This window comes from Oncorhynchus tshawytscha, linkage group LG09, assembly GCF_018296145.1.
Source record: "Oncorhynchus tshawytscha isolate Ot180627B linkage group LG09, Otsh_v2.0, whole genome shotgun sequence".
Taxonomy (NCBI): domain Eukaryota; kingdom Metazoa; phylum Chordata; class Actinopteri; order Salmoniformes; family Salmonidae; genus Oncorhynchus; species Oncorhynchus tshawytscha.
Genome location: NC_056437.1, coordinates 8,789,348 through 8,807,134, shown reverse-complemented (window position 1 = coordinate 8,807,134; position 17,787 = coordinate 8,789,348). Strand labels below are relative to the sequence as shown.

Sequence of the window (17,787 nt, the reverse complement as noted above, 5' to 3'; positions counted from 1 at the left end):
AGCTGCTGTTGCTAACTCAACGGCTAGGAGGTATCACTTCTGTAGTGAACAAGAGTTCAAAATTCATACCATTCGCAACCAAAGCTCATGCTGATGTTGGCTTCGTCCTGTAGTTATTGTCTGAACCATTCTGACATCAGACCATCGTCCTCACATCCTCGGAACAGGAGGTTACATTTTCGTCAAGGGCTTATATAGTGGAGGGAGAAAAGGGGTGTGTTTCATAGTTTACAACCCATGTCTCTTCACGTGGGCGGGCCATTGAGTCGGGCCTAATTCACTCATGAAAACCCAATTTTCACATTTTAGAAGCTAAAATCACATTTCATCCCATCACAAATAATTTCATATTCAAACATTTAAATTGAACAACAATACCATGTGAATCCAATAACTCTGATCTTTCCACTGTAGTGTATATGTCATCTTATCATTGATGAGAATGTCTCAGATGACAACCAAACTGACATCATATTCATTAAGTACCACTGCATATGTTCAATTGGTCGGATTACCAGAATATAGTTCATTTCCCCCACCTTCTGATGTTCCCAGAATCTCTATGTTAACCAAGGGGTTTTCAAATGTAACATCAGTAGGGTAGAGAGAGGAAAGAGGTCGGGAGAGGTATTTATGACTGTCATAAACCTAGCCCCAGGCCAACGTCATGTTACTGGTCATTGCCATGCCAGACAGCACAAACGGATTTGGGAACCAGGCTAGGAGTAATGTGTCTGTTTATTAATGGGGAAGTAGTGTGTTGGTAGTGTGGCTGTGACAGGGGATCTTTGTCGCCCGGCTGCTGCTCTTCTACACATGATTGAACAACATCTGGATGTCATCTGGGCCCAAAGGGAACAAAAACACACTAGGCTTTCTGCTGATGACAACGTGGCAGAGCAATAAGGAGCTGACAGCAGCATCTTTAACAGAGTCTCCAGGTCATCAAAACAATGATGTTGGCTAGTCAGTGTCTTGCACTTTGAGCCAACCCACACATTTTTTGTGGTTTCATTAAAATCAGCTTGATAGTTTCAAGTTTTAATGCCAGAGTGGCCTACCATCAAAAACAATGGAGAAAATGCATCCCATAACATTTTAACATGGAAATAGCTGTTCTATCATTCGGCCTACAATGTGTGGTGTTCAATGTAGGCCTACTGTTCATTCAATGAGGCTTTTGAAAAAAAAAAAATCATTTTTATTGTGTTGTTTGATGCAAGAAACCACTTGACAAAATAAAATGCATTATTATTCCAATAACATTATTACAGAGAATCAGAGAAATGATGCTACTGCACCGGTACCGCTTGTCATGCGGAAGCAGAGAGAATAGTCTATGGCTTGTGTGGTTGGAGGAGGTCACTGACCTCCTCCCCTATTGGCTGACTCATCTTCACCGGCGAACAAACACCAAAAACATATACACGATCTAATACAAATCTTAGAATCAACTATTAAAGACTACCAGAACCCACTGGATTCTCCAATTACCTTGAATGAACTACAGGACAAAGTACAAACCCTCCAACCCAAAAAGGCCTGTGGTGTTGATGGTATCCTCAATGAAATGATCAAATATACAGACCACAAATTCCAATTGGCTATACTTAAACTCTTTAACATCATCCTTATCTCTGGCATCTTCCCCAATATTTGGAACCAAGGACTGATCACCCCAATCCATGAAAGTGGAGACAAATTAGACCCCAATAACAACCGTGGGATATGCGTCAACCTTGGGATAATCCTCTGCATTATCAGTAACAGCAGACTCGTACATTTCCTCAGTGAAAACAATGTACTGAGCAAATGTCAAATTGGCTTTTAACCAAATTATCTTACGACAGACCACGTATTCATTCACCCTGCACACCCTAATTGACAAACAAACAAACCAAAACAAAGGCAAAGTCTTGCTTTGTTGATGCTTTGTTGATTTCAAAAAAGCTTTTGACTCAATTTGGCATGAGGGTCTGCTATACAAATTAATGGAAAGTGGTGTTGGGGGAAAAATATATAACATTATAAAATCCATGTACACATGCAACAAGTGTACGGTTAAAATTGGCATAAATACACATATTTCTTTCTACAGGGCCGTGGGGTGAGACAGGAATGCAGCTTAAGCCCCACCCTCTTCAACAAATATATCAATGAATTGGCGAGGGCACTAGAACAGTCTGCAGCACCCGGCCTCACCCTACTAGAATCTGAAGTCAAATGTCTACTGTTAGCTCTCTAACTAGACCTCCTTCCTCCCACATGGACATTACCTCCCTTCATTCACAACCCAGACAAACAGACATTGTGTCTCTATGTGTCAAACCACATCAATGATTTGTTTATCAGGAAAAAATTGAAATACTGTACAGGCTGCAGGCTACAGGCTACAGGCTACAGGCTGCAGGCTACACAGGCCTCAGGCTACAGGCTACAGGCTACAGGCTACAGGCTACAGGCTGCAGGCTTCAGGATTACAGGCTACAGGCTACAGGATACAGAATACAGAATACAGGCTGGGACACTGCATGGAAAGTGAATAGAACAAAACAATAACATGGTAATGTGGTTAGATTTATCAGATCTGACCCTGGATGTCCTTCCTGCTTTTCAGGGATGTGGTCACACCATATTTACATGTAGGTTAGTCTGTAGTTTGCAGCAATACCTGATATGTGTATATACAGGATAGTATACATACAGTGAGGAGAACAAGTATTTGATATACTGCCGATTTTGCAGGTTTTCCTACTTACAAAGCATGTAGAGGTCTGTAATTGTTATCTTAGGTACACTTCAACTGTGAGAGACGGAATCTAAAACAAAAATCAGGAAAATCACATTGTATGATTTTAAAGTAATTAATTTGCATTTTATTGCATGACATAAGTATTTGATACATCAGAAAAGCAGAACTTAATATTTGGTACAGAAACCTTTGTTTGCAATTACAGAGATCATATGTTTCCTGTAGTTCTTGACCAGGTTTGCACACACTGCAGCAGGGATTTTGGCCCTCTCCTCCATACAGACCTTCTCCAAATCCTTCAGGTTTCGGGGCTGTCGCTGGGCAATACGGACTTTCAGCTCCCTCCAAAGATTTTCTATTGGGTTCAGGTCTGGAGACTGGCTAGGCCACTCCAGGACCTTTAGATGCTTCTTACGGAGCCACTCCTTAGTTGCCCTGGCTGTGTGTTTCGGGTTGTTGTCATGCTGGAAGACCCAGCCATGACCCATCTTCAATGCTCTTACTGAGGGAAGGAGGTTGTTGGCCAAGATCTCGCGATACATGGCCCCATCCATCCTCCCCTCAATATGGTGCAGTCGTCCTGTCCCCTTTGCAGAAAAGCATCCCCAAAGAATGATGTTTCCACCTCCATGCTTCACGGTTGGGATGGTGTTCTTGGGGTTGTACTCATCCTTCTTCTTCCTCCAAACACGGCTGTAACGGCTTTCTAGTGGTGATGAAGGAGAGTCGGACCAAACTGCAGCGTGTCGATTGCGATCCATATTTATTAAACAAAACGTAAACACGACTAAACACTAAACACTACAAAAACAATAAACGTAATGAAAACCGAAAACAGCCTATCTAGTGCAAACTAACAGAGAGTACAAGTAAGACACTAAGGACAATCACCCACGACAAACTCAAAGAATATGGCTGCCTAAATATGGTTCCCAATCAGAGACAACGATAAGCACCTGCCTCTGATTGAGAACCACTCCAGACAGCCATAGACTTTGCTAGACAACCCACTAAGCTACAATCCCAATACCACCACCAAAACCCCAAGACAAACACACCACAATTACAAAAACCCCATGCCACACCCTGGCCTGACCAAATACATAAAGATAAACACAAAATACTTTGACCAGGGCGTGACAGAACCCCCCTAAGGTGCGGACTCCCGAACGCACCTCAAAACAATAGGGAGGGTCCGGGTGGGCGTCTGTCCATGGTGGCGGCTCCGGCGCGGGACGTGGACCCCACTCATTTAATGTCTTAGTCCCCTCTCCCTTCGTCCCTGGATAGTCCACCCTCGCCGCCGACCATGGCCTAGTAGTCCTCACCCAGAACCCCACTGGACTGAGGAGCAGATCGGGACTGAAGGACAGCTCGGGACTGAGGCAGCTCGGGACTGAGGGGAAGTTCGGGAGTGAGAGAAAGCTCAGGAGTGAGAGGAAGCTCAGGAGTGAGAGGAAGCTCAGGAGTGACAGGAAGCTCAGGAGTGACAGGAAGCTCAGGAGTGAGAGGAAGCTCAGGCAGGTAGATAGATCTACCAGCTCCTGGCTGGCTGGTGGTTTCAGCAGATCCTGGCTGACTGGCAGATCCTGGCTGACTGGCAGATACTGGCTGACTGGCAGATCTGGAAGATCCTGGCTGACTGGCAGATCTGGAAGAGTCTGGTTGACTGGCAGATCTGGAAGAGTCTGGTTGACTGGCAGATCTGGAAGAGTCTGGCTGACTGGCGGATCCTGGCCGACTGGCAGATCCTGGCCGACTGGCACTACTGGCAGATCCTGGCCGACTGGCACTTCTGGCGGATCCTGGCTGACTGGCACTTCTGGCGGATCCTGGAAGACTGGTGGATCCTGGCTGACTGGTGGATCCTGGCAGACTGGCGAATCCTGGCTGACTGGCGGATCTAACTGATCCTGACAGACTGGCGACGCTGGGCAGACTGGCGGCGCTGGGCAGACTGGCGGCGCTGGGCAGACTGGCGGCGCTGGGCAGACTGGCGGCGCTGGGCAGACTGGCGGCGCTGGGCAGACTGGCGACGCTGGGCAGACTGGCGACGCTGGGCAGACTGGGAGCACTGGCTGCGCTGGGCAGACTGGCGGCACTGGCGGCGCTGGGCAGACTGGCGGCACTGGCGGCGCTGGGCAGACTGGCGGCACTGGCGGCGCTGGGCAGACTGGCGGCTCCTTGCAGACTGACAGCTCCTTGCAGACTGACAGCTCCTTGCAGACTGGCAGCTCCTTGCAGACTGACAGCTCCTTGCAGACTGACAGCTCCTTGCAGACTGACGGCTCCTTGCAAACTGACAGCACTGGCTGCTTCATGTAGACTGACAGCTCTGGCTGCTCCTTGCAGACTGGCAGCTCCATGCAGACTGACATCTCTGGCTGCTTCATGCAGACTGGCAGCTCTGGCTGCTCCATGCAGACTGGCAGCTCTGGCTGCTCCATGCAGACTGGCCGCTCTGGCTGCTCCATGCAGACTGACAGCTCTGGCTGCTCCATGCAGACTGGCTGCTCCATGCAGACTGGCCGCTCTGGCTGCTCCATGCAGACTGACAGCTCTGGCTGCTCCTTGCAGACTGGCAGCTCTGGCTGCTCCATGCAGACTGACAGCTCTGGCTGCTCCATGCAGACTGACAGCTCTGGCTGCTCCATGCAGACTGACAGCTCTGGCTGCTCCATGCAGACTGACAGCTCTGGCTGCTCCATGCAGACTGACAGCTCTGGCTGCTCCATGCAGACTGACAGCTCTGGCTGCTCCATGCAGACTGACAGCTCTGGCTGCTCTATGCGGACTGACAGCTCTGGCTGCTCCATGCAGGCTGGCAGCTCTGGCTTCTCCATGCAGGCTGGCAGCTCTGGCTGCGCTGAACAGGCGGGAGACTCCGGCAGCGTAGGAGAGGAGAAAGGCTCTGGCTGCGCTAAACAGGCGGGAGGCTCCGGCAGCGCTGTAGAGGAGGAAGGCTCTGGCTGCGCTAAACAGGCGGGAGGCTCCGGCAGCGCTGTAGAGGAGAAAGGCTCTGGCTGCGCTAAACAGGCGGGAGACTCCAGCAGCGCAGGAGAGGAGAAAAGCGCTGGCTGCGCTGAACAGGCGAGGCACACTGAAGGCCTGGTGCATGGTGCTGGAACTGGTGGTACTGGATCGAGGACACGCACAGGAAGCCTGGCGCGGGGAGCTGCCACCGGAGGACTGGAGTGTGGAGGTGGCACAGGATGGGCTAGACCGTGAAGGCGTACTGGAGATCTTGAGAGCAGTGTTGGCACAGGATGTGCAAGGCTAGGGATGTGCACAGGAGGCCTGGTGCGTGAGGCTGGCACCAACTTCACCAGCCGACTAACACGCACCTCAGGACGAGTATGGAGCGCTAACCCAGGTGCCATCAAATCCCCAACACGTTCCGTCGGGCGAATTCCATGCAAAAGCACCAACACAGCAACTCCCTCATTTCTCTCTCCTCCAATTTCCCCATTAACTCCTTCACAGTCTCTGGTTCTGGTCTCCTCCTTGGCTCCTCACGATAAACAGGGAGAGTTGGCTCAGGTCTGACTCCTGACTCTGCCACACTCTCCCTGAGCCCCCAAGAAATTTTTGGGGCTGATTCTCAGGCTTCCATCCGCTACGCCGTGCTGCCTCCTCATATCTGCGCCTCTCAGCTTTCGCCGCCTCCAGTTCTTCCTTGGGGCGGCGATATTCTCCAGGCTGAGCCCAGGGTCCTTTACCGTCCAGTTCTTCCTCCCATGTCCATTTCTCCAGGTGGTGCAGCCTCTCCCACTGCAGCTGCTGCTGCTCCTGCTGCCTCTCCTGTGGTTCCTGCCTGTTAACACGCTGCTTGGTCCGTTGGTGGTGGGTGATTCTGTAACGGTTTTCTAGTGGTGGTGAAGGAGAGTCGGACCAAACTGCAGCGTGTCGATTGCGATCCATATTTATTAAACAAAACGTAAACACGACTAAACACTAAACACTACAAAAACAATAAACGTAATGAAAACCGAAAACAGCCTATCTAGTGCAAACTAACAGAGAGTACAAGTAAGACACTAAGGACAATCACCCACGACAAACTCAAAGAATATGGCTGCCTAAATATGGTTCCCAATCAGAGACAACGATAAGCACCTGCCTCTGATTGAGAACCACTCCAGACAGCCATAGACTTTGCTAGACAACCCACTAAGCTACAATCCCAATACCACCACCAAAACCCCAAGACAAACACACCACAATTACAAAAACCCCATGCCACACCCTGGCCTGACCAAATACATAAAGATAAACACAAAATACTTTGACCAGGGCGTGACAACGGCGAGTGGAGTTTAGACCAAAAAGCTCTATTTTTGTCTCATCAGACCACATGACCTTCTCCCATTCCTCCTCTGGATCATCCAGATGGTCATTGGAAAACTTCAGACGGGCCTGGACATGCGCTGGCTTGAGCAGGGGGACCTTGCGTGCGCTGCGGGACCTTGCGTGCGCTGCAGGATTTTAATCCATGACGGCGTAGTGTGTTACTAATGGTTTTCTTTGAGACTGTGGTCCCAGCTCTCTTCAGGTCATTGACCAGGTCCTGCCATGTAGTTCTGGGCTGATCCCTCACCTTCCTCATGATCATTGATGCCCCACGAGGTGAGATCTTGCATGCAGCCCCAGACCGAGGGTGATTGACCGCCATCTTGAACTTCTTCCATTTTCTAATAATTGCGCAAACAATTGTTGCCTTCTCACCAAGCTGCTTGCCTATTGTCCTGTAGCCCATCCCAGCCTTGTGCAGGTCTACAATTTGACCCCTGATGTCCTTACACAGCTCTCTGGTCTTTGCCATTGTGGAGAGGTTGGAGTCTGTTTGATTGAGTGTGTGGACAGGTGTCTTTTATACAGGTAACGAGTTCAAACGGGTGCAGTTAATACAGGTAATGAGTGGAGAACAGGGCTTCTTAAAGAAAAACTAACAGGTCTGTGAAAGCCGGATATCTTACTGGTTGGTAGGTGATCAAATACTTATGTCATGCAAATTAATTACTTAAAAATCATACAATGTGATTTTCTGGATTTTTGTTTTAGAAATTACAGACCTCTACATGCTTCGTAAGTAGGAAAACCTGCAAAATCGCCAGTGTATCAAATACTTGTTCTCCCCACTGTACATCACATGCACCCATAATGAGACAAAGCAATTAGCCTGTTAAAACATGTATCTGACTCCATACAGATAATTAGCAAAATGCAAGAGACTATAGTTGAGTTACAGTAATAGAACACTATAGTTACAGTAATAGAACACTATAGTTACAGTAATAGAACACTATAGTTGAGATACAGTAATGGAACACTATAGTTGAGTTACAGTAATAGAACACTATAGTTACAGTAATAGAACACTATAGTTACAGTAATAGAACACTATAGTTACAGTAATAGAACACTATAGTTACAGTAATAGAACACTATAGTTACAGTAATAGAACACTATAGTTACAGTATAGTTACAGTAATAGAACACTATGGTTAGAGTAATAGAACACTATAGATGAGTTACTGTAATAGAACACTATATTTACAGTGATAGAACACTATAGTTGAGTTACAGTAATAGAACACTATAATTATAGTAATAGAACATTATAATTACAGTAATAGAACACTATAGTTACAGTAATAGAACACTATAGTTACAGTAACAGAACACTATAGTTACAGTAATAGAACACTATAGTTACAGTAATATAAACATATAGTTGAGTTACAGTAATAGAACACTATAGTTACAGTAATAGAACACTATGGTTACAGTAATAGAATACTATAGTTACAGTAATAGAACACTATAGTTACAGTAATAGAACACTATAGTTGAGTTACAGTAATATAACACTATAGTTACAGTAATAGAACACTATAGTTACAGTAATATAACACTATAGTTAAGTTACAGTAATAGAACACTATAATTATAGTAATAGAACACTATAGTTACAGTAATAGAACACTATAGTTGAGATACAGTAATGGAACACTATAGTTGAGTTACAGTAATAGAACACTATAGTTACAGTAATAGAACACTATAGTTGAGTTACAGTAATGGAACACTATAGTTGAGTTACAGTAATGGAACACTATAGTTGAGTTACAGTAATAGAACACTATAGTTACAGTAATGGAACACTATAGTTGAGTTACAGTAATAGAACACTATAGTTACAGTAATAGAACACTATAGTTGAGTTACAGTAATAGAACACTATAGTTACAGTAATAGAACACTATAGTTACAGTAATAGAACACTATAGTTGAGTTACAGTAATAGAACACTATAGTTGAGTTACAGTAATAGAACACTATAGTTACAGTAATAGAACACTATAGTTGAGTTACAGTAATAGAACACTATAGTTACAGTAATAGAACACTATAGTTGAGTTACAGTAATGGAACACTATAGTTGAGTTACAGTAATGGAACACTATAGTTGACTTACAGTAATAGAACACTATATTTGATTTACAGTAACAGAACACTATTTGATTTACCGTAACAGAACACTATAGTTGAGTTACAGCAATAGGCAATTAGTAAATGTCTGAGAATGGAACTCTAAATACAAGTGTATTTAATAACTCTGCAAAATGAATTAATTCATATACAAGGCATGAAGCTTAAGTTACAATAGAGAGAGAGAGAGAGAGAGAGAGAGAGAGAGAGAGAGAGAGAACAATGAATCTAAGACCCTTTTATAAGCATTTGAGTTGTTTTGATTCAAAATCTGAGTTGTTGACCAATTGTATTACTATAAAGTTAACCTCCAATCAGATATCAGACCTACATGACGTCACCTCTGCTCCTCAGAGGTGAGACAATGGGGGTTGGCGAGATCAACACAGAGAAGGCTGAATTCCTAAGACAACTAGCATCACCACCCAGGATGGTTCCCACCTAGAATATGTGGACATCTAGAAGTACCTAGGTGTCTGGCTAGACTGTAAACTCTCCTTCCAGACTCATATCAAACATCTCCAATCTAAAATCAAATCTAGAGTCGGCATTCTATTCCGCAACAAAGCCTCCTTCACTCACGCCGCCAAACTTACCCTAGTAAAACTGACTATCCTACCGATCCTTGACTTCGGCGATGTCATCTACAAAATAGCTTCCAATACTCTACTCAGCAAACTGGATGCAGTTTATCACAGTGCCATCCGTTTTGTTACTGAGGCACCTTATACCACCCACCACTGCGACCTGTATGCTCTAGTTGGCTGGTCCTCGCTACATATTCGTCGCCAGACCCACTGGCTCCAGATCATCTACAAGTCCATGCTAGGTAAAGCTCCGCCTTATCTCAGTTCACTGGTCACGATGGCAACACGCACCCGTAGCACACGCTCCAGCAGGTGTATCTCACTGATCATCCCTAAAGCCAACACCTCATTTGGCCACCTTTCCTTCCAGTTCTCTGCTGCCTGTGACTGGAACGAATTGCAAAAATCACTGAAGTTGGAGACTTTTATCTCCCTCACCAACTTTAAACATCTGCTATCTGAGCAGCTAACCGATCGCTGCAGCTGTACATAGTCTATCGGTAAATAGCCTACCCAATTTACCTACCTCATCCCCATACTGTTTTATTAATTTATTTTACTTTTTTTTTCTGCTCTTTTGCACACCAGTATCTCTACCTGCACATGGCCATCTGATCATTTATCACTCCAGTGTTAATCTGCTAAACTGTAATTATTCACCTACCTCCTCATGCCTTTTGCACACATTGTATATAGACTCTTTCTTTTTCTTTTTTTTTCTACTGTGTTATTGACTTGTTTATTGTTTACTCCATGTGTAACTCAGTGTTGTTGTCTGTTCACACTGCTATGCTTTATCTTGGCCAGGTCGCAGTTGTAAATGAGAACTTGTTCTCAACTAGCCTACTTGGTTAAATAAAGGTGAAATAAGAAATAAATAAATAAAAAACAACGCAGAGGACATTCTTGTATACAGTTAATAAGAAGAGTCACTTCGGGACGTTAGCCCTACATCATCCACCCTTAAACACCCGAGCCCTAGGACCTGAGCTCCAGGACTACCTGACATGATGACTCCTTGCTGTCCCCAGTCCACCTGGCCATGCCGCTTGCTCCAGTTTCAACTTCCACCTGACTGTGCTGCTGCTCCAGTTTCAACTGTTCTGCCTTATTATTATACGACCATGCTGGTCATTTATGAACATTTGAACATCTTGGCCATGTTCTGTTATAATCTCCACCCGGCACAGCCAGAAGAGGACTGGCCACCCCACATAGCCTGGTTCCTCTCTAGGTTTCTTCCTAGGTTTTGGCCTTTCTAGGGAGTTTTTCCTAGCCACCGTGCTTCTACACCTGCATTGCTTGCTGTTTGGGGGGTTTTAGGCTGGGTTTCTGTACAGCACTTTGAGATATCAGCTGATGTACGAAGGGCTATATAAATCCATTTGATTTGATTTGATTTGATCTTATTCTGCATCAGACAGAAGGGTTTCGATTTGGACGGCCAGCACTGTAGTCACTGTAGACAATCTTGTGACCAAGTAGTTCATGGTGCTAGCAGCATCGCCCCAGAAGTGTCCTTTAGGCTGGTGTCATTGTCTTCTTTAGACATACAAATGTAAGACCAAACACATAACTGAAGGTACATTACGTCACAGATTAATCCACATTTCAATGAACATAAAATAGTCAGTTTATCTGATTGGTCAATAGCAACTTCAGATATAGTTTTATCAAAACAGTCAGATGAATACTAAAGATATAAAAGATAACTATCATAAAAAGTATATTTTAAATTAAAATTCTCTAACTCTCCTACTACCTTTGAGAGAAAATCATATGAGAAAATAAAACAACGAATCAGAATTTGGAAATAATCAAGAACAATTGTTGAAGTTAAATCAAAAGAACTTTCACATATTAAATGTAGCATACCAGTGGTGAAAGATCTATGGCCATTCTGTGAATAACAAAACAATGACTTTTCGAAGCACACCCACATCTACAGTATTACACTCAGCTGGCCGTATGCACCACGCTTGGGATAACAAACTATTCTTTGTGTCTTACAATGAGCCATTACATTTTATCTAGCACTCTGTACACGTCACAGAAAGCACATTCACCAAAGTCACCCTATTGTATTATAGCCATCACAAATGGACATAGAAATGAATGAGTTGCAAAGGAAGAAATTATTAACACATTATCGTCAAATAATCAACATCCAAAGGTTTAAGGAGAAAGCTCAAAATCTAGTAGAATTGAGACCAAACATCATCTCAACATTTCTGCATTTTATGACCACTTGATGGGTCAAGTGGTCATAAAGTTGATGGGGAAAGTCACTTTGGGGGCTGCCTTACAAGTCAGTTCCTATATCTGCACGATCAGCTGTTCTGTCTACAGCTTCTCTTGACTTGAGGTCATGCCGGAGTAACATTAATTTAGGAGCTTTCTCTGGTAGTAATGCCGTTCGTCTTCACAGATCAATAGATTCTGACACTATCGGATAACAGAGCAACTATTAGGGACCTTCAGCTCTCCTGTCCTCTATATTAAAGTTGGCTTCAATAACCTTCTTCTTTCTTCTCTGCTGCTAACAGGGCGATCTTCTAGAGATCTTCTTGCCTGACCACCACCATGGAAGAGCAGGCAGTGTCCAACAGTAGTCCCCAGCATGGCCGAGGCCTGGGCAGGCAGAACGTCATCAGGTGTGGCTGGCTGAGGAAGCAGGGAGGCTTTGTGAAGACTTGGCACACACGCTGGTTCGTACTTCGAGGGGAACAGCTACACTATTACAAAGACGAGGAGGAGACTAAAGCCCTGGTGAGTGACCGCTGAACCTCATGCTGTGTGTCTCTCAGTGTAGTGCTACATGTTTTTATTTTATAATTTTTTAACTCGGCAAGTCAGTTAAGAACAAATTCTTAATTACAATGACGGCCTACGCCGGCCAATCCCTGACGACGCTGGGCCAATTGTGCGCCGCCCAATGGCAGCGCACAATGTGATACATGTGATACAGCCTGGATTCGAACCAGGGTGTCTGTAGTGACACCTCTATCACTGAGATGCAGTGACTTAGACCACTGAACCAGGGTGTCTGTAGTGACGCCTCTATCACTGAGATGCAGTGACTTAGACCACTGAACCAGGGTGTCTGTAGTGACACCTCTATCACTGAGATGCAGTGCCTTAGACCACTGAACCAGGGTGTCTGTAGTGACGCCTCTATCACTGAGATGCAGTGACTTAGACCACTGAACCAGGGTGTCTGTAGTGACGCCTCTATCACTGAGATGCAGTGACTTAGACCACTGAACCAGGGTGTCTGTAGTGACGCCTCTATCACTGAGATGCAGTGACTTAGACCACTGAACCAGGGTGTCTGTAGTGACGCCTCTATCACTGAGATGCAGTGACTTAGACCACTGAACCAGGGTGTCTGTAATGACGCCTCTATCACTGAGATGCAGTGACTTAGACCACTGAACCAGGGTGTCTGTAGTGACGCCTCTATCACTGAGATGCAGTGACTTAGACCACTGAACCAGGGTGTCTGTAGTGACGCCTCTATCACTGAGATGCAGTGACTTAGACCACTGAACCAGGGTGTCTGTAGTGACGCCTCTATCACTGAGATGCAGTGACTTAGACCACTGAACCAGGGTGTCTGTAGTGACGCCTCTATCACTGAGATGCAGTGACTTAGACCACTGAACCAGGGTGTCTGTAGTGACACCTCTATCACTGAGATGCAGTGCCTTAGACCACTGAACCAGGGTGTCTGTAGTGACACCTTTATCACTGAGATGCAGTGACTTAGACCACTGAACCAGGGTGTCTGTAGTGACGCCTCTATCACTGAGATGCAGTGACTTAGACCACTGAACCAGGGTGTCTGTAGTGACGCCTCTATCACTGAGATGCAGTGACTTAGACCACTGAACCAGGGTGTCTGTAGTGACGCCTCTATCACTGAGATGCAGTGACTTAGACCACTGAACCAGGGTGTCTGTAATGACGCCTCTATCACTGAGATGCAGTGACTTAGACCACTGAACCAGGGTGTCTGTAGTGACGCCTCTATCACTGAGATGCAGTGACTTAGACCACTGAACCAGGGTGTCTGTAGTGACGCCTCTATCACTGAGATGCAGTGACTTAGACCACTGAACCAGGGTGTCTGTAGTGACGCCTCTATCACTGAGATGCAGTGACTTAGACCACTGAACCAGGGTGTCTGTAGTGACACCTCTATCACTGAGATGCAGTGACTTAGACCACTGAACCAGGGTGTCTGTAGTGACGCCTCTATCACTGAGATGCAGTGACTTAGACCACTGAACCAGGGTGTCTGTAGTGACGCCTCTATCACTGAGATACAGTGACTTAGACCACTGAACCAGGGTGTCTGTAGTGACGCCTCTATCACTGAGATGCAGTGACTTAGACCACTGAACCAGGGTGTCTGTAGTGACGCCTCTATCACTGAGATGCAGTGACTTAGACCACTGAACCAGGGTGTCTGTAGTGACACCTCTATCACTGAGATGCAGTGCCTTAGACCACTGAACCAGGGTGTCTGTAGTGACGCCTCTATCACTGAGATGCAGTGACTTAGACCACTGAACCAGGGTGTCTGTAGTGACGCCTCTATCACTGAGATACAGTGCCTCAGGCCACTGCGCCACCCGGGATGACAATATACAGTACAAGTACAGATGTAGAGATATACAATGCACGTTTAAGGTACAATGACAATGCAGATAGCCAGTGAAGTGTGACCTGCCATTCAATACTCACTAACACATACAATGATTTACAAAGGGGTTTATAAGGTAGTTTATCAACTGTTGATGATTATGGGCTATTGTGTGTAGATTGATGAGGATTTTTATTTTTTATTTAATCCATTTTAGAATAAGGCTGTAACGTAACAAAATGTGGAAAAGAGGAAGGGGTCTGAATACTTTCCGAATGCACTGTATATGTCTGGAATTATGCTTGTTTAATGTAAGTATTGCCTTGTAACTTAAAAGCTTAATGCCTTGTTTGTGATTTCATTCATTTGACAAAGTTATTAAATACAGTTGTATTTAGAATTACATTCTCTTGGAAACACAGAATCGTCTAGAATGTCAGATGGTGAAGCATGATTCATAATTCCAGAGAACCTGTTTTCACTGCTCCAGAGTCCAATGGCGGTGAGCTTTACACCACTCCAGCCAACCCTTGGGATTGCGTGAGGCTTGTGTGAGGCTGCTCGACCATGGAAACCCATTTCATGATGCTCCCAACAAACAGTTCTTGTGCTGACGTTGCTTCCAGTGGGCAGTTTGAAACTCGGTAGTGAGTGTTGCAACCGAGGGCAGACCATTTTTACACGTTTCAGCACTCGGTGGTCCCGTTCTCTGCGCTTGTGTGACCTATCACTTCGCGGCTGAGTCGTTGTTGTTCCTAGACGTTTCCACTTCACAATAACACCACTTACAATTGACCACGGCAGCTCTACCAGAGCAGTGCCACGCTAAAAGTCACTGGGCTCTTCAGTAAGGCCATTCAATTGCTAATGTTTGTCTATGGAGATTGCATGGCTGTGTGCTCGATTTTATACACCTGTCAGCAACGGAAGTGACTCAAATAGCCGAATCCACTACTTTGAAGGGGTGTCCGCATACTTTTGTATATTTAGCGTATTTATACTCGTGCAGTATTCGCTACACTTCATTTTCATTGATAAAGTTGATAAGTAGCTGGCCTACATAACTATGCCATCCCCTTCCTCTGGTACATTGTGTTCTTTGTGTCGATGATTATGTGTGGGAGAGATGTGTACTGGCAGGAACATGGAGACAGAAGGATGGCGTGCTGATGGCAAGACCACACGTCCTAACCCCCCCCCATACTCGATGCCATGACCTCTAACCCCCAACTCTCATTCCTGACATTCCAGTGGGGCAGATCCCAGACTACATTCCCATAGTATTCCCACTCTATTCTATACCATATCCCCAATGGCCTGCCTCTTCTCTATGGTAAACATTTAGATGCCTAAGGAGATAATGTGATGAGTGAGCTGCGTGTGTGTGCATACGTGTGCATGCATCTATGACATCTATGACATGTCTGATGTCACGAACCGGCTCGAAGTTCGTAACAAAAGGGAGACAATGTGGAGATAAAGCATCATATCTGAGGCAATTAGCCCTTCCTATTATCGTGTTTTCTGTTTTCCTGGGCAACAGAGTCAGGCAGATGCTTGTGGTGCTCCTGTGTCAGACAGCCATTAGAGCTAACGAGGCTAACGAGACATCACATTCCATGACTGGGCTAATTAATACCAATGTTAATGCAGCCTCTTCATCACCCTGTTGTGGCTGACTGGGATAATTCATACCCATGTTAATGCAGCCTCTTCATCACCCTGTTGTGGCTGACTGGGATAATTCATACCCATGTTAATGCAGCCTCTTCATCACCCTGTTGTGGCTGACTGGGATAATTCATACCCATGTTAATGCAGCCTCTTCATCACCCTGTTGTGGCTGACTGGGATAATTCATTCCCATGTTAATGCAGCCTCTTCATCACCCTGTTGTGGCTGACTGGGATAATTCATACCCATGTTAATGCAGCCTCTTCATCACCCTGGTGTGGCTGACTGGGATAATTCATACCCATGTTAATGCAGCCTCTTCATCATCCTGTTGTGGCTGACTGGGATAATTCATACCCATGTTAATGCAGCCTCTTCATCACCCTGTTGTGGCTGACTGGGATAATTCATACCCATGTTAATGCAGCCTTTTCATCACCCTGTTGTGGCTGACTGGGATAATTCATACCCATGTTAATGCAGCCTCTTCATCACCCTGGTGTGGCTGACTGGGATAATTCATACCCATGTTAATGCAGCCTCTTCATCACCCTGTTGTGGCTGACTGGGATAATTCATACCCATGTTAATGCAGCCTCTTCATCACCCTGTTGTGGCTGACTGGGATAATTCATACCCATGTTAATGCAGCCTCTTCATCACCCCGTTGTGGCTGACTGGGATAATTCATACCCATGTTAATGCAGCCTCTTCATCACCCTGGTGTGGCTGACTGGGATAATTCATACCCATGTTAATGCAGCCTCTTCATCACCCTGGTGTGGCTGCTTTGCACCTAAACTCATAGTCACAGGAACCCTATTCCCTATATAGTACACTACTGTTGACCAGAGGCCTACTGGTCCTGGTATATAGTACACTACAGTTGACCAGAGTCCTATTGGTCCTGGTATATAGTACACTACTGTTGACCAGAGTCCTATTGGTCCTGGTATATAGTACACTACTGTTGACCAGAGTCCTATTGGTCCTGGTATATAGTACACTACTGTTGACCAGAGTCCTATTGGTCCTGGTGTATAGGACACTACTGTTGACCAGAGTCCTATTGGTCCTGGTATATAGTACACTACTGTTGACCAGAGTCCTATTTATTCCTGGTATATCGTACACTACTGTTGACCAGAGTCCTATTTATTCCTGATATATAGTACACTACTGTTGACCAGAGTCCTAGGTAAAGTCGTGCGCTACATAGGGAATAGGGTGCCTTTTGTAACGCAGCCATAGACTCATGGGTCGGAGGCCAATAACAGCTCAGTACCCCCTGAGTGAAAGGCGTGAAGTGATGCATTATGGGAGTCTGACCTGCCTGGTCCGTGTCCACATTAAGGGAGAGCTTTAGGCGCCCACTTGGTGTTTTGTCTTCTTTGATTAGAGAAGGTGTGTGTGTGTTTGGGTGTGTGTGTGTGTGTGTGGGGGTGTGTGGGGGGTGTGTGTGTGTGGGTGTGTGTGTGTGTGTGTGTGTGTGTGTGTGTGTGTGTGCGTGTGTGTGTGCGTGTGTACTGCTCTCTCTGTAGACCAAGGAGATTAACTGCTGGAACAAACTGCTTGGTGCATTAGCCTGGCTGCCCTAGTTACAGTCACGTTTCCCTTCACTGACAAAAAAAAA

General features: G+C 45.5%; 1 protein-coding gene across 2 annotated transcripts in view; it reads left to right on the top strand.

The window, feature by feature from the left end:
- The window catches only part of arhgap24 (Rho GTPase activating protein 24), a 212,670-nt gene that overhangs the window by 20,053 nt on the left and 174,830 nt on the right, over nt 1-17,787 (top strand). For both annotated transcript variants that reach the window (XM_042326458.1, XM_042326457.1), the window contains exon 2: nt 12,379-12,601. In XM_042326458.1, coding sequence (XP_042182392.1) covers nt 12,416-12,601 — 186 coding nt within the window. In that variant the 5' untranslated portion in view covers nt 12,379-12,415. The remainder of the gene's footprint in view (nt 1-12,378; nt 12,602-17,787) is intronic.